Raw genomic sequence first — 18338 nt, forward strand, 5'->3', positions numbered from 1 at the left:
CTGCTAACGGGGTTAACATGTATAATATTATCATTTTACTCACCGAAAAAAGCTGAAAGTAGACTTCTTGGAAGATCTGTTAGTACATTCAAGCGCACAGCACGACATTTTAATTATCTGGTATTTGTAACAATATTCCCTAACAGGCACGATCACCACGAACACAGCTAAAGGATCAAATACAGTAACTACAACTAACTAACGTTGTAGCCTCTATGGTTGTAGCCTAGCAGATTGGACAAGTTGCTGTTAGCTGACAGTGAGGCACGTATCTGTCAATCAAAGTGACCACGCCCTAATGTATGCACAAACTTTAAGACCTAATATAAATATAAAGGGTCGCGTTAGAAAACAATTCACTCACAGATCCATAATCATGAAGGTGGAATCTAACTATATCGATAATAAAATGTATGGAGCCAGGGGTAGAAACATGTTTTTTTCTGCTGTAAAATCGGGCATTTTAACATGGGGGTCTATGGAAATTGCTCCTTTCTGCAGCCATCGCCTATCGGCCAATATATGAACTGCAGTGTGTGGCACTTCCGTATTGGCTTCCCGGCTCTACCCCACAGTTTGCCGCTTGGACGGTACTCAAGATGGCGCAGGCAAATCAACTTCCGGTGAGACCGAGGACCGAGGAGCGAGGAAATGAAAATAGTCGACCTGAGAAGCAGCCTAGGGTTCTGGTTGGGACTGTGTACTGACGTCAGTAAAAAAAGTTTGCCCCACCCCCTATGGAGAGGCGAAGTCACGCCCATCTACTTCCGGACCATGGGACCCCGGAAGCGAAAAATTTACATTGAATTCAATGGAGAGAGAACACGTATCTTTTGATCCCGTTTGAATTGTGCCACGAACTACACATATGATGTTTGTCAATCTTAAACAATCATTTCCATGTCAAAAAAGTCACATTTTGTCGTAAAACTGCTGAAATATAATACTATGAAAAATACGCTACTACAAAGACTACAAATCCCAAATCCCATTCTGGGTCGCGTAAGTGATGTCACAGGCATGCTCGGTGATTTATAATAAGACTCGTAATTAAAGCGAAGAAGAAGAAGATCTCATAACTGATTTATTCCCTCCAATAAATGATAGATCGCTAAAAATAAATTCACTTTTACAAGATGCCTGTGTGCTTTGTACCAGGTTGTAGTCATAAAAGTGATCATACCACTTGCTCCTTCTATCGATTCCCGTCTGATGAAAGGACCAGGAGTCGCTGGATCAGACATATCAGGTAATATCATAGGTAATATACATGTTGTGCATGGAACATAGTCAAGTTAGCTACCTAGCTAGTAGCGACGAGTAGCGAGCACGTTAGTTAGCATTACATTACTTAGCCTTGTCATTTTTAGTAGCCTTACCATGAAGTTATTATTTTATTACATGAAGTAAACCAAAATGTTAAACAGTAACCAAACATGATGGTAAGTATTTCGTGAAACTTTTGAAGAGTAGCCTACTGCGCCCTCCACCGGGTGCTAAGGAAGCAGTTCAGGGAGAGTCGAAGGCAGGCATGGAGCTTTGCATGACATTCTTCTGGACGTGTTTCATTGTGATGACAATCTGTTTGTTGGAAAGACAGTCGTTGTGTGCTTATTGAGAGAAAATTGTTAGAAGAGATAATTATTCAAAGTGTTGTTACTTTAAAGTGTTGTTACTGACCTTTTTCTCTTTTATTTTCTTTACCTCACCTGTAACTGCTGAGACGTTGAGGAACATGCACACTGACCTGCTCTGGCAACCTGATTTCCACTGTACGTAATAGTATTTGGTTATGGTATATTATTTATATACATCAAAGGCACAATGCACCCCCCAGAGACACACATGTATTGAGTGTGATATTTTGCATAGGTCATGTGAAATCATCTTTACATACTAGAAAACTGTAGGAGCGGCAACTTGTTTTGAAATTGAATTTTTAATATCCGATAATAAAGTTGATCTGTTTTCTTTATTCTTCTCTCTTCCCAGCTCCATCACCATTCTCTGTTCCTGCAGGTCCTGCTTGCTAATCAATGCTCATATTTTTTTACACAATTACAAATAAAGTCATTGTATTGTATGACATGAAGTTGTGCTTCATTCTGAGTCAATAATAAATTCATTCTGCCTTCAACTGCGCAATGATTGTGGACTGCACCGACATCCATGTAGCTGCCCCCCAGTAAGATGAACCAAGCAAAGAGGGTCACCATCATGCCCAAGGACATCCAGCTGGCCCGCCGCATCCGCGGAGAGAGGGCTTAGACTGACCTGAGACCAGCACACCCAAACACAACGGCTCTTTTAAGAGCCACCTACATTTTCAAAGAGTTGCAATCCTACGTTATTATAATGATTAAACTGGTTCATGTATCACTTAGTTTACTGAACCGTGATGAATGAAAGAAATTAGTGAGGTAGTGGTTTACTGAAGTTACAAAGACATTAATATATGAGTAACAGGTCAGTGTAAACACAAGCTTCTGTCAATTATGGATCATTCAAACTATTTATATAAAAATATGTAATAAAGTTCTAAAACAAGTATTCGGTATATTCCTTGATAGCTTTTGGAGAAGGTTGTTTTTAAGTTGACTAAAATCTATCGTTTCAACTGTTTCACTTTATAAAAAGGGAACAGGTGAGTAGAGCATCATTGAGTTTCTTATTCTGTCAGTAAATTATCCAAATGAATGTTTTTCATTATTTTAGTCAACCCTAAACAAATTGATTGTACCTTTTAATGATGACCTTACATGGTCGGCAATGTTAAATTAACTTCATAAAATCAAATCTGTTCTGAGAAAAAACGAATAAATGTTTAAAGATAGGAACTTGCCATCCCACTGAAAAACAGTCCGTAGAGATTTAAAGGCGTAGTTGTAGTTCAGTCCAACGTTTCATTTGGATTCATTTGACAACAGTCAACTATTTTCATAAAGAATATATATATTTTTCAAAGTCAACTTTATTGTCAATCTTACTCAGTTTGAGAGATCAAAAAGACGTTTAAATAAAATTATACAATTTACAGATATGTATACAAATATATATATATCCTATATACACCATCATGTATAATGATGGTGTATGATGTAGAAGGAAGTGTGGTAGATAACAAGTAAATATAGAGTTACATACAGATCCATGTTACAGCAAAAGATGGAATAACTAAGAAGCACACAGTATAATAATAATTACATGCAACAATTAAATAACTGCTCAGCATCTCCACCACAATCCCAATCTGCTGTGTCCTGTTTTCCTCCCCTCTGCATAACACCCCATCACACATACCAAACACAACGCAGAGTCCGAGGGTGTTAAGAGTATGTTTATTGAAATGTCCTCCTCTCTACTGGCCAACACAGGGAGCATATGCTGGGTGTAGAATTGTTCCAGGAGGAGGAGATTTCCATGCCATGCAGGGTCTTTGGGGATGGGGATGATGATCGCCTCCTTCGTGGTCCACACAACAAAGTAGCAGAGACTCTGGTCTGTGATGTGCAGCTGCCCTTGGACCTGGTGCCAGTATGGGTGATTCTCCTTGAGAATATATGACCCACCCTCCTCACGGAGACAGAAGGATGGTAACTGGACTGCCTCCGCGATGGTCATGTTCCTCTGGCTGTGTGGACACTTCACCTCCAGCAGGGCAGATGGCTGCACAAGTCCATCGGGTGATGCTCCCAAAACACCCGACTCACTCACAAAGAGACCAGACTCGATTCGAACACTGTCACTTGATAGGCCTCCACAAAAGCCTTCACCCCTTCGGCCTCGTTTACAACCCCCCAGTTGACAGTTGGCGATGTCTCTGGCCAGTGGGTTGTATGTCTCCTCTCGCTGTTGGTAAAGTTGAGACACCGGCTGGACTACTTTGGAAGTGCCAGGCTTCCTCCACTGGCACTCAACATCTGTGGAGCTGATCTGCCACATGGAAAATATTGCCAATGCTGCAGCGTGGCTGCATTTGTACATCTCCTGTGCACAATCACAGACAGCGCTCTGCATCGCGCCATCGTCTCCTATGCAGATCTGTAAAAATAAAGTAAGTACCATTTGTTAGCATGCTATAATAGATTGAATGAGCAATAATACAAGGATGGTCCGGATCTGGGGGTGGGAGGGTTTATTTTTCCATAGTTTTGTCCTCTTGTCTGTTGTTATTGTTTGTTTTTTCTGTATTTTTTGTAATTTGTGTTGTATTGGTTGTGATTGTACATTGTATTTTTCTAAATGTGTATGAATACATTTTTTAAAAACATTTGATCAACAATAAAAAAGGATTTGGTCAGGATCTAGACTCAGTGTGTAGTTTATTAATTAATCAATGCTCTCTACATTAGGAAAACACATACCGGTGTACCAGAGGGAGTCACACACAGCTGTGCCTAGATAACCAAAATCCTTGAATCGACACACAGCAAATAAACTCAAATGACACAACGACAAAAAGGAGATCACACATACAGTATAGTTGATATAAAACTGGCCGCTTCAATCTGAAGAGCAACTAAAACAAAACACGGGAGTGTACCTTGTTCTTGTGAACACTAATGTTATCCACAGCATACACAGAGACCACGAAGTTCTTAAGGAGAAAACTAGTTGTTAAAACAAAACACGTTACTGTACCTTGTTAGCTAATGTTAGCTAGCTGACATTAACGTTACACATTGCACTCATATTACTCACCGAAACCTTGTAAAGCCGGTCCCGCATGCTGGCTCTTACAGAACCGACTAACTCCCCTTTCAGATAGGTACAGCTCTCAACGTGCCCAGACTTGTAGTGATTTTCACCTCGTAAAATACTTTTATTCTCATTCTGAAAGAATGTGGTGAAATGTGCTAACGTGACGGCCATCTTTATGTTGGTGGCGCGTATTGTGCGAGACGAGAGACCTGTAGTTCACTGAGCGGTTTCACACGAAAAAATGTGTAACTTCACAGTTTTACGAAACATTTTTATTTTTTTTACTTGCAAAATGTTCTTTTAAATTGACAAACATCATATGTGTCATTCGTGGCACAATTCAAACGGGATCAAAAGATAACCTTTCTCTCTCCATTGACTTCAATGTATAATTTTCCGCTTCCGGGGTCCCATGGAGGCTTTCGGAAGGGGAGGGACTTCGCCTCTCTATAGCCTACCAGTCTAATAAGGGAACAGAAATCTAAATAATTATTTTAAATACATTTTAAAATGTTTTGTCATAAGGGTTGATTTATTTATTTCAACAAAAAAGCGTTTGTGAAGGATTAGGTAATCTTAAATTGTGATTTACAAATGTACAGGTGTATCAGTTTACAGCCTGCACTAACCAGTGCGTACCTGCCCGTGTGACGTCACTCCCCTCGAAGCACCTGCACGTTTTTAGCAGCTCAATCCGGTTAGGTGGCATCACGAGAGCTTCACGTGCTGCAGTTTGCACTTTTTAGAAATCCTCCTCTTGTACGCGCGCGTGTACATTGAGGCGTGCGTGTTCACGTGTGTGCGTACAGCCGGTTTACTCCTGCCCGAGTAGCTGTATCTGAACCTTTATATATACAGTCTATGATCTGAACCCCGCGCGGACGGAGGGAGCACAGAGCTGGACACATCAGGAAACATCAGGATGTCTGTAGAGCGAGTGGAGAAGAAGAAGACGCTCGACCTGAGGAAGAAGTATATCGGGTAAGATAGACAACTTCCTGCAGTTATATTACTACTCTATGAAGTTTAGGTTATAAGTTATTAAGTTTTACTACGTTTTACGGGAAGTTATTAAAGTGTGTTCCTAACCCTAAAAGGTGCTGCAGGAATTGTTGGTGCATTTTCGAACTGCAATGTAGCTTTTCACAATTGTTTCTTCACATATGTTTGCATCGGCTTTTTTTTCTTGTGTGTGTGCCTTTATATATACAGTCTATGGTGTGTGCTAGACTCTATCAAACTGTAGAACAGAGGCGGATTTAGGATTGTAGGAGATCCGGGGCTTAGCCCAGGAGTTGTTGGGGGGGGGGGGGTGCAGGGGTATAGTGCTATTTTTTACAAGTGGGGGGTGGACCGAACATCCTTTAGGGGGGTCGTCGCCTCCTCTAGGGGGGTCCGGGGGCATGTTCCCCCGGGAAGATTTTTTTTTTAAATATTGAAGTTAAAAGCATCAATCTGGTGCACTTTGAGAGCAACATTAACCCTACCTTAATAACACCTTAAAGAGGACAAAAGGCACTGGAGAACACTTATTCATTAACACCCTTTAATGAAGCAAGCTAATGCCTTAACTCACTCAAATACAGTCGTTTACTTATTTCGGTGAAACAAATGTGCGTAGAGTTTTAAAGGATGCAGATAGTCTCACCTTGATTCTGGCGCATTGCTTATCGTTTTATAGATCTATTCTCATCCACCATCTTTGTTTGTGACGTAAAGAGTGTAAGAGTCACGTTTCTGAATCGGACACTGAATGCAGTCACAGCCAATCGGAGTCTGATTCAGAGGGTTGCCTGTCAGTTCCGTTGCCTGTCAGATCCGTTGCCTGTCAGTTCCGTTGCTATGGTTCCGTTGTTATGTGTACTGAAACCAGAGCTGGTATACTTCCACAAACGAAAACAAAATAAAAATTGTAATACGTTATTTTAGTGTCTTAAAAGTAGACTGAGGTATGAAGGGTTAACGTTACATCTTAGGATAATTTGTTGTCATTTAGTTCTGTATACATACTAACATATAAGGGTATACTTAGTGTGGTTACTCCATGTTTACTAGCTATAACATTAACGTTACATCACTCTTTTTCACTTCTTACTCAGTCAACCAGAGTGCAGATATCACCATTAGATTCACAAACCTGAAACATCATCTATTTCTTCACTGCTGGTGATGACATTGTTGTCAGCTGCTGATACTGCTGCTGCTGCTGCTTCGATGAAAATAACTTTCTAATATCCATAACTTTATAGGCTATTAGCTTAAAACTCGTCAGGCACTAGGAAGGATCACTTCTTCTCCAGGGCAGGGAAGGCTACGCAGTACGCAGGCTACTGTCCCGCAGCGGCTGCCTCTCTGGTGGACTCCGGTACTGCACATTACTCCCGAGACGTTTTGGAAAAAGAAAAAAAAAATTAGCCACCCCCCTAGCGCCGCCACTGCTGTAGAACATTGTTAGGCTTTTTTTGAATGTATGTGAATGGAAGAATAGACATAAGAGAAGAAACATTTTTTGTTTATCAACAAAACACATTTTGGAGATGTGAGCATGTTATAGATAATATTGTTTAGGTAAATGAAAACAAGCTCAACCCAGGGGTGTGAAAGGTACTCTTTACACGTATGCAATATTAATACCAACTCCTCTGCAGGCCGTCCTGTAAGATGTTCTTCAGCCATGACCCCATCAAAATCATTCGAGCCAAAGGCCAGTACATGTACGATGAAAAAGGACAGCAGTACTTGGACTGCATCAACAACGTGGCTCACGGTAAACACACACTGACAAACATTTCAGATCTATTTTCATAACACCTATGTGTCATATTTTCCAAGGAAAGCTGCAGAAGAAAAGAAGATATTGTGGACAGAGAGGAAATGTGATATTAGATGTTGCAATCAAAGCTTAAAGTATTTCATTTACTTGAATGACCAACTAGATTGTTCCACAAAGTCGATATGACATAACTTGAATGACTTGACCAACTCGATTGTTCCACAAAGGCACTATGATCTAACTTGCATGCAGAGACATAAATATCTCCATGTCTCCTGGCCTCCCATTTGAATCCCCACTCTTTCATTTCAGCATATAGCCTCCAATTATGTGCCAGTTGTCGTGGTGTGTTTTGGCCTCAAATTACAGTTGCAGGTTTTAATGAGAAAAGCGTATTTCTATACTGGATTGGTTTGAATTCTCTGTGCATCATTTCTTCCATCTCTCAGTGGGCCACTGCCACCCGGATGTGGTGAAGGCAGGAGCTCAGCAGATGGAACTACTCAACACCAACTCACGATTTTTGCACGACAACCTGGTCCTGTACGCCCAGAGGCTGCAGGACACGCTGCCCGACAAACTGTCTGTGTGCTACTTCGTCAACTCTGGGTATGTCTGCACGCTCATACTCAAGAAGCAAACCCCTTTCTCTTTTTGGGCACTGTTCAGGTAAAAAAAGGATGTCGTTATGGTTAATTGATTTACAGATTATCATTTATTCATCCACAAAATGATAATGTTCTATTTAAATACTAATGCAACATGTGTTACCATGAATTATATTAAGAAAAATAGTTTTGCTTGTATGTAAATAAAGAGGGAAATACAGATAACATTTTTGCTAACACCCCTCATTAACCTGACCAGTCTGGCGTGGTTACTCGTTTACACTCGATGCAGTTCTGCTGTGTGAACAGGAAGGATCCGGTCAATGGTAATAATGTTGTGTAGAATGATCATTATACACTCAATGCCAAGGGAGTATGTGTTACACCCTCGTCACACCCTTTTCCCTGTGACTGCACAGGGAAAAGGGTGTGACGAGGGAAGTTATAAAAGGACTAAACGACCGTGCAGCAGTTCAGAAGTGCACACTGAAGACAAGAGCTGAATAATCAATCAGTTGATCAACACACAGAATAATTGCCCGTCATATTTAATGCAAACATTTTTCTTTTATCCTCTCACTCAGCAAAACTTTTGCTTTTGTAATCTGTTGTTTTGCAATTTCTACATACAACCGGTTATAGGTTTTCCAATGTGCTTGAGGGTGATTTTGCAATGTAAATTACATGTACTAATAAAATAAATCACAGGTAGGACAATGAGATGATTATTATTGTACTGATCAAGTAGCAGCTTTAGGCAAAAACACTGAATGAAAGAAAAACAATGATGTGATGTTAATGAAATCTTCTGTATGGAACAAAGCAAAGAGCAACATGTTTCATGGTGGATCTTCAAACTTTAAACGTTAATAAGTAGGTGTCATCTCATACAACATAATAATGGGAAGTGAAACAACAACCTGTGGAATGACGTGCTGGTGACATGTGTGGCTACGGCTGTGTGTTTTGTGGTGACTGAGTAACTCTTAGAAACCCTTGCCTCTGTGAACCGCAGCTCGGAAGCCAACGACCTGGCCCTGCGACTCGCATGGCAGTACACGGGCCACAAAGATATCATCACGCTAGATAAGTAAGTGTCTCATCGTTCAAGAACTCCTGGCGCAGTGCCAGAAGAGCAAAGTGAAAAGTCTGGAGGAGATAATGAGTGGTGGAAGTCTTTTCATTCAGCGTTTTATTTATGACTATGTAGGGTAAAGCCGACTGTGTGTGCTTTGTTTACAGCGCGTATCACGGCCACGTCTCGTCGCTCATCGACATCAGTCCGTACAAGTTCCACCACGCGTCAGACGCTGAGCTCAATCAATCTGTCCATGTGGTGAGTGCTTTCCCTGCCTGCCTGCACCCTGTTAAAACCAAATCACTCTTTGGCAGACTACTGAGTATTCACTGGGATACAGAAAAGAAGAGACAGAAGTATTGTTTTCCGCAAATTCAGTGGTGCAAGATGTTACCTTTGGAAGTGAGTCACTGAAAACACAGGTGAAAGAGAAAAGGCAAAACAGCTTTAAAACACTTTTAGTGGAATTCCCTAAATACCTGTTCAGTCACAGCAGGACCCCGCCCTGAGGAGAGACTAGGAATGAGGCTGAACAGGATTTTAATGTTCTTGACACCACCAAAAATAGTCAGCCCCAGCCCGGATTCCTTTGCTACTTTTCCAGCTCCTTACTTGAATTGTAAACAACTCATAGTCCCGCAATTTATTTTTATTAAAGTAATCGTGTGATGTTTGTGAGAATACATTCTGTTTTGTTATTAGGGAGTTTGATTGATCAACTGCAAGGAAAGCCTTGATTTCAACATTTCAACAGCCACTTTAACTGTTGAGTCTTAACCTGGTGTTGAATTAGGCTTGACACAGTGTGTTATGAGTATAAAGAAAGTCATATTTTGATATTTCACAACGTATAACATATATGTAATATACACTGAACAAAAATATAAACGCAACACTTTTGTTTTTGCTCCCATTTTTCATGAGATGAACTCAAAGTTCTAAAACATTTTCTATATACACAAAATAACCATTTCTCTCAAATATTGTTCACAAATCTGAAAAAATCTGTGATAGTGAGCACTTCTCCTTTGCCGAGATAATCCATCCCACCTCACAGGTGTGGCATATCAAGATGCTGATTAGACAGCATGATTATTGCACAGGTGTGCCTTAGGCTGGCCACAATAAAAGGCCACTCTGAAACGTGCAGTTTTGCTTTATTGGGGGGGGTCTGGGGGGGGTCGAAAACCAGTCAGTATCTGGTGTGAGGGGTAGGGTTAGGGTTAGGGTAATGTTGTGAATCGAGTGGCCCATGGTGGTGGTGGGTTATGGTATGGGCAGGCGTATGTTATGGACGACGAACACAGGCCACTCGATTCACAACATTACCCTAACCCTAACCCTACCCCTCACACCAGATACTGACTGGTTTTCGGACCCCCCCAGACCCCCCCAATAAAGCAAAACTGCACGTTTCAGAGTGGCCTTTTATTGTGGCCAGCCTAAGGCACACCTGTGCAATAATCATGCTGTCTAATCAGCATCTTGATATGCCACACCTGTGAGGTGGGATGGATTATCTCGGCAAAGGACAAGTGTTCACTATCACAGATTTTTTCAGATTTGTGAACAATATTTGAGAGAAATGGTTATTTTGTGTATATAGAAAATGTTTTAGATCTTTGAGTTCATCTCGTGAAGTGTTGCGTTTATATTTTTTTTCAGTGTATAATATATGCTATTAATATACACCTAGAGTCCTGGCTCCATTGTGTCGTACACTCTGTTCCTTGGTGTAGTTCGATAATGCGACATGTGCAGCTACAAGGTGTTCTAAGACAGTCTGTTTCTCCACCATGCATATTTTATTCATGATCACAGACACGTAGGACTCGAGCTCTGGTAAATGCCTTCATTCATCAACATTTCCCACGGTTTCCCATATTTTTGCTCAGAGATTTACTTGGCAGCTCATGCCTGTTTATTCCATTATGCTCACATAAATCTTCACATGAACACGAGCCCGGATGGATAGAGTATAGCCACATGTTTCAACATATGTGGAACAAATATTGAAACCTGCGCAATAGAACGGCGAGAAGACATTCTGTACACCACAAACTACATTTCCCTAGACTATTAGGAGAGGACAAACTACGTTATTTTAGCTGGATTACAATGGGAGTATTCAAATCTAAATTGGCCTACATCTAATTTAGTAAAAACACTATATGAGAAGAAACGTCCCAATTTCACATTTTAAAGTATATTACTACAACATCATCTGTACAATGATAAAAGTATCCTCATAGTATACAGCTTTGGTTGTTCGTTTTTTATAACTTAATTTACTTAAGGGTCAGTCAACAGGAAACTATGTAGATATATGTTAGTATATCATACTATGACTATGAAAAGTGATATAACATTTCTACAACACTTCTCGTCACTGTTCTCCAAAAAGTTGTTTATATTCATTTATTTTTTACTCTAACAACACATTTTAAGCAAATCTATCATGAGTATTGACATGTTCATGCTATTTTCCACAGGCTCCCAGCCCAGATGTGTACAGAGGCAAATACAGGGCGGACCATCCTGACCCTGCCACTGCGTACGCAGACGAAGTCAAAGATATTATTCACGGCGTGCGTGAGAAAGGAGGCAAGGTGTGTGTGTTACAAGAAGTTAGTTGGAAAAACAACCTGAGAAATGTTTTCAACTGAACTGCTTTATTGCTGTAATTGTACTCTTTTGTTCAAGGAAATGGCCCTGAATAACAAATAAGTATTTTGCAATGTTATGAAAATGGTATGTTAACCTGTTTGCGTGTATCGAGGAGATACAAAGATACATAAAATGAAGACTGTGATAGTATAAAGTCCTGTAACATCAAATCGTTTTTTTAGGAGGACTTAAATCAAAGCAACATCAAACGTGTTGAGCTTTGATCTATGAGTTAGGATTTACTTTTGATTCATACATACTCATTCGATTTTCCACCTTTTCCCCTTTTTCTTTTCTTCTCCTCTTTCCCCTTATCTCCCAATTCTTAGGGTCAAATCCAAGTTCATGAGAGCATGTAGGAAACTCTTATTGTCCCAGCTTGTTGGTCCTTAATCCTAAATTGAAAAAGCTCGACTCAGCCCGGCTTCCAGAGGCCAGAGGGACGGGATAATGCAGAATGGCTTTAGCAGTTTCTAAAGGATGTTTGTCCAGATATGCATCTCCAGGAGGAAAAACACAACAACAAAAGGAGTACAATAACTTTTTATTACAGTGGATTTTGTATTACTCCGCAGTGACCTGCAGTAACATGATGTCTATGTCTCTCTCTTGTTTGTACACTGACACTGCACCGTGATGAAAGAGTGAGATCTGCAGGTCAAAGATGCCGGAGCTCCGCCTCTTCTCCCCCTTTATCACTCTGGCTTTAGATTGTTGGACCTGATGTTTTTTCTTTTGTGCAGATTGCCGCTTTTATTGCTGAGTCACTGCAGAGTTGTGGCGGGCAGGTCATTCCCCCCCCGGGCTACTTCCAGCAAGTGGCAGAGTATGTAACGAGTTCATGCTCTTTTTTTTTTTTTTTGTGTTCAGAATCATCCCACAAAGCTTAGGAATTCTGAACATGTTTAATATACTTTGCACACTGCAGAATATGCTGGAAGCCATGAGCAAAAGCAGGCTCACATTTTCTAGCTGCAGAATTGTTGATTTATGTTTGAGTGATAGAACATACCCGATAGTCCTGGAGGAAAAACCTGTCCGGTGTGTTGCTGCATATGCGTGTGTGTGAGAGTAATTTAAGAGAGTCAATGCCTACACTCGTGGATCTTCATGCCCCTTTGCAGACATGTGCGAAAGGCCGGGGGCATTTTCATCGCCGATGAAGTGCAGGTGGGATTCGGGCGTGTCGGCAGCCACTTCTGGGCCTTCCAGCTGCAGGGAGAGGACTTTGTGCCCGACATTGTCACCATGGGGAAGCCGATCGGGAACGGACACCCCATGTCCTGCGTGGTCACAACCAGAGAGGTGGCCGAGGCCTTCATGTCCTCCGGGATGGAGTACTTCAATACAGTAAGAGCATTACGCAGAATAATAAAGAATTGAGAAAGTAATATCATAAGAAATGCGTTTTCTTTCACACCACCCTTTTAAAAAATGGTCAGTTATTATATTATGTTGTATTTTGTCAAATAATATTATACTTTGACAATGCATTAGGTCTATAAAATATCATAAAATAGTAATAAATGTCCATGTGATGTCTTTAAATGTGTTTTTTTTTCAGTTTAAACCCTAAAAATATACTTTTAATGTGATATAAACTGAGAAAAGACAAAAATGGCATTTTGCAGAGAACACAATACATGATCGCTGCTTTTTATTCTCTAACTTTAGAGCCTTTTATTGTCATTATACACAGAGTATAACGAGATTGTGTGCTCTGTCCCGGTGTGCAAAAAATACAAACAAATACATAACACTAAAAAACACGGCAATAGGACAGACAACATACAATCATACGGGGGAATAAATAGTTACAAATATTGATATAAAAAATAGTATATAAAGTGCATTTAAAAGTGTGAGAATGGTTACAGTTATTGCATTATGTGTGGTGGTTGAGCAGCCTGACGGCCCAGGGGTAGAAACTGTTGACTTGAAGCTCCTGTATCTCCTCCCAGAAGGCAGGAGAGAGAACAGTCTGTGACCTGGGTGAGAGCTGTCCTTTATGATTTTGTTAGCTCTGCTGAAGCAGCGGGAGGTGGAGATGTGTTCCAGAGAGGGCAGGGGGCAGCCGATGGTTTTCTCTGCCAAAAAAAAAAATACATTTTTTTTAAAAAACTTCTTCCAGGAATGAGCCCAAGTTATCCTTGACATGCACACATCTGTTTTCCACATTATGGGAAAATACATTCCGTCCCAGACAGTTTTTTTCTTTTAATTGAAGGCCTCACATTACAGTTACTTCCTGTGAAAGGAGAAGAGTTTAGACAGTAACAGAACAATATGTGTCAGTATCAATGTATTCAGTCACATACTATACAAATGAACAAAAACAATGACAGTCCCTATCTTTTGATGTGTTTAACATAAACAAAAACACAATACTATATCTGTGACACTGTAAGTCAGTTATATATTTGTATGTAATGCAACACATTGTCCTCTGGTCCTGTCCTCAGTATACAGACAGCAGCTGATTAAAGTTATGTTGAATGTAACCTCTGTGTAAAATGTCCTTTGTGTCTCTGGGTTTTGCATTTCTCAGTTTGGCGGTAACCCAGTGTCGTGTGCCATCGGCATGGCGGTCCTGGACGTGATAGAGAAAGAGGATCTGCAGGGGAACGCCCTGCGAGTGGGCCGACACCTGACCCGTCTGCTGGAGAAGCAGAAGGAGAAACATCCACTGGTGGGAGACATCAGGTATGCTAACGCTAACACTGCACATTAGCTCTGATGATATCTGACTCATTATGTCTCATTACTATAATCCCTGCACCAACATTTAATTCAGTGACTCGCCAATAACACATCTCGGAATTGCCTGATCATTAATTTGTATCATTATCATGTTTTCATTTACAACATGATAATGATAACAATTTAAGTCAAGCTTTAAAGTAATTTATCATGCAAACATTTCAGAAAATACTGATTTTGGGCTCTTAAATATGGAGATTTCCTGTTTTTCTCTGTTTATATATTATCATAAAGTGAATCTCTTTGGGTTTTTGACTGACAAAACCAGACTTTTGAAGACCTCACTTTGGGCTGAAAAACTGGGATGGACATTTTTATAGACCAAATGATGAAATAATAATTCTCGAAAAATAATCAGAACATTGTTAAAAATATAACATGTTAAGAAAAAATATAACATCATGATTTTATGTGTCAATCTTATATTACATGTACTCATCTCTTCTCTGAGGATCTTCAAAGGTGCAGCGACACATTGTTGTTATTCTGTGAAATATTTACCGTGGAGTGCCATTGTGTTCTAACAGACTTTCCCCGTCATTAATGTAAAATAAGACATTATAAAAAAGCTGTAGATTATAAATTATAATGCGTTTGAACCCTGGTCCAGAACATGTGGAGGGAGAAAAACAGGTTTAATGGCTTTCTGTTTAAGAAGATCTTTAAAAATGGAGACGTCAGAGGCCAGGAGTTAACCAGTGTTTCCCGTCCTGCAGGGGGCGTGGCCTCTTCTCGGGGGTGGAGCTTGTGAAGGACCGGCTGAAGCTCACGCCGGCTACAGCCGAGGCCCAGGAGGTCATTTATAGGTAAGAGTGAAGCGTGAGAACGCGGATAGTGTCAGCCAGAAGGAAACATATTATGATGATCCATGGGGGGGAAATGTGGTCACATTCTAAAATAAAATAATACAAAGAGAAATTCTAATAAAAATATAAAGTATGTAACTAATACAATATCTCAAAACCATATTAAAGGGTTTTGAATCCATCAATCTTAAAATAATGCCATAATTGGTGTTAGAATTTCTTAAATATATATTTCAGACGTTTTTTAAATAATAAAGAAGAATAAGTAATTCACATTAACCACAGGCGGACCTAGATGGCATACATTTGGTCATTCAAATAGTCTTATATAGTTTTAAATATAAGCTGTAGGAACCCTGAAAACAATGGATAACTACAAATAAAGACAATGGGGTCTTTGATTAAGCTGTTTGAATAGTAAAACTTAATTAAATGAGTTGCAATGTAGAGTTTAATGCAGTATAACTAGCTTATTAATCAACCCGTCTCTGCATTATGTTTAACTTACAAACAGGCCATATCCCAAACACAAAGTTCCACCATAAGTTGTGACCGCTTAGGTACATTCTGAAGAACTCGTATACTGCTTATCAATTTATTGAGGGATAATAAAACTGCATTCTGTGCACCAGGGGCGGCGGGTACTGTAGGCTAGGGAAGGCTTAGCCTTCCCAAATATTTGTGTCACTGCATCCTGGTAAAATAAAAATAGAATGTATAATGTTTGTGTCTTTGACATTAGCGCTGCTATGCAGCCACCTGTGCCCTGTACTACGAAGCCAGTTCAACATACCCTGGGTACGTTTGAGTTACCCTAACAAACGCGCTCTCGCTAAGCGGGTATACGACGCTGGTTATCAACTCGGTAAATCAAGCCAGGGTTTCTCTCTCCAGCTGAGAGCGCGTTCACGTGAAAGGGGCGGGGTTAGCTACATTTGACCAAACAGGAACAAGTGTAGCCTACTGACAGCGCAGCGTCATACTTCATTAATGAAAAGTAGACTAATATTAGACAAATATGAACTTTAAACATCCATGACTTAAACATATAATCCAGGATAAAAGCCACATAGCTGCAAGGTGAATACAGCTGGTAACAGAAAAAGTGTTTGAATGCGTACATTAACAGGTTTATGATATCACTGCCGTCTAAGACACGATCTGACTTTAATTACATTTGACTTGAGTGTTTCGTCAACTTAATGTGTTGCTTAAAATAATACTTCTGCATACAGTAGCCTATGTGACAATGTAAGTGTTGCACGGCCAGATACGGCTCGAGAAGCTGACTCAGATAAGGAAATATAGGCTATGATATATTATATGATCGATGATCTGATTGATAATGTGATATGAATGATAAGTGCGACACGTCGGTATCTTCTCTTCATACGGCAGTTTAAACTGTATTTCCTTTATACTTAATAGATTTAAACTCTGCACACTGAGTCATCAGGCATCAGGCGGTGCTTTCACTGAGTTGATCTCTTTTCTATTGACGCCGCGGCCGGAGGCAGGCAGCATCAGGTAAAACAAGTTATTTAGCCTTCCCAAACCTGAGCCTCACGCCCTATGCTGTGCACGCTTTTCCTGCTGTGAGTAGTGAGAAAGTCTGCTTAGTTTAAATGGATACAGAGTGAAGAATAATTCATATTTCCCCCCCAGGCTGAAGGAACAGTACATCCTGCTCAGTGCCGACGGACCTCATCGCAACGTGCTCAAATTCAAGCCCCCAATGTGCTTCAGTATGGAGGACGCTGACATGGTGGTGGATAAAATCGACCAAATCCTCACCGGTATGTCACTGTGACTCCTCTGTGGTGTCGTCTCTCTGACCCCTGCATTATTTAGAAAGATCATGTTGTGTGTGATCAAGCTCTCAAACGTGTGTCTGTGTTTCCAGAGCTGGAAGAAGCACTGGGCATGAAGTTGCACAACACATCCAACGTGGAGAACGACAGCATTAAAAGAAAGGTAAGTGCACCTATGTGTCTTATGTATTGTATCCCCTCCCGAGCATGCTCAATAAACCCAAATTAAATAATATCACTTGAAGACAAATACAATCTACATTCATTTTCTTGATTCTTCCAACCTCATTGATACCAATTCATGTCTTCGTGGTTTTATCTCAAGCTGCCGACCGATGAACATGGACACCAGTGTCACAGTGGGTTGGCTCACAACAAAGTGAGCACTCAAGGAGTTCCTCAACGCACCAAACGCCTCAGGACATAAAGCTGCCTCACTCAGGGCTTTACCTTTTATACAGTTAAAGCTTACAAAAAGGGGAGACAACTAAGTGCCTCATATATAACCTAATGACAAATGTTTTTACATGAATACTAATAATAATAATAAGCTGTATATTTATTCGTATAGTATCTTCTCAGGGTTTTTATTTGAATTCCGCCTAGGACAGGGTTGCCAACTTTGGGTACCTGGTGAGATTTTGATATCATGGGTTTGATTACACATATGCACACGAAATGACTGCTATCGTGTCAGCAGCGGGACCTTAGCATATATATAGGATATATATATACAAATACACAATATTGGACACAGATAAAGGGCACAAAGTTTCATTCACTAATGAAGTCAAACACATGTTTGTTTCCAGTTTTATTGTGTGCCTGTCGCGATAAGCACTTAATTGACTTATTGTACGATAAATAAAAATGAACTCGATAAATTTCCATTTACATGAGGATGTGACTAGCAGTTTGAAAGGATGTACTTGAATTATTATTATATATTATCATTAGGTCAGTGGTATAAAATGGTCATACAACGGTGCCGACAATATTATCGTTTATCGCAATATTTTCCGGGAAAATGTATCTAACAAAATTAATTATCGTGAGAGGCCTATACATGAAACACACACACACAAATCTACAGACTTACTCCAAACTGCCAAATATGTTAATTAACACACTCTA

General features: G+C 40.2%; 1 protein-coding gene across 1 annotated transcript; it reads left to right on the forward strand.

Annotated features, from left to right (window-relative positions):
* The first annotated feature begins 5393 nt into the window (after positions 1-5393).
* Positions 5394-18067, forward strand: etnppl (ethanolamine-phosphate phospho-lyase). Its single transcript, XM_034227844.1, has 13 exons — positions 5394-5682; positions 7350-7468; positions 7924-8083; positions 9098-9172; positions 9325-9418; positions 11653-11769; positions 12571-12653; positions 12952-13177; positions 14376-14530; positions 15304-15393; positions 17059-17189; positions 17297-17367; positions 17530-18067. Exons 1-13 carry the CDS (start codon positions 5624-5626, stop codon positions 17629-17631), a joined length of 1482 nt encoding a protein of 493 aa, XP_034083735.1. The 5' UTR covers positions 5394-5623; the 3' UTR covers positions 17632-18067.
* The last annotated feature ends 271 nt before the right edge of the window (positions 18068-18338 follow it).

This window comes from Gymnodraco acuticeps, unplaced genomic scaffold, assembly GCF_902827175.1.
Source record: "Gymnodraco acuticeps unplaced genomic scaffold, fGymAcu1.1, whole genome shotgun sequence".
In the NCBI taxonomy this organism is placed as follows: domain Eukaryota; kingdom Metazoa; phylum Chordata; class Actinopteri; order Perciformes; family Bathydraconidae; genus Gymnodraco; species Gymnodraco acuticeps.

Excerpts from the sequence above, each read along its gene's own strand:
- etnppl (XM_034227844.1), top strand. The coding sequence starts at position 5,624 with ATGTCTGTAGAGCGAGTGGAGAAGAAGAAGACGCTCGACCTGAGGAAG. Across the intron at positions 9,419-11,652 it reads TCAATCAATCTGTCCATGTG|GCTCCCAGCCCAGATGTGTA; the intron begins GTGAGTGCTTTC and ends TATTTTCCACAG. Across the intron at positions 13,178-14,375 it reads GGATGGAGTACTTCAATACA|TTTGGCGGTAACCCAGTGTC; the intron begins GTAAGAGCATTA and ends TGCATTTCTCAG.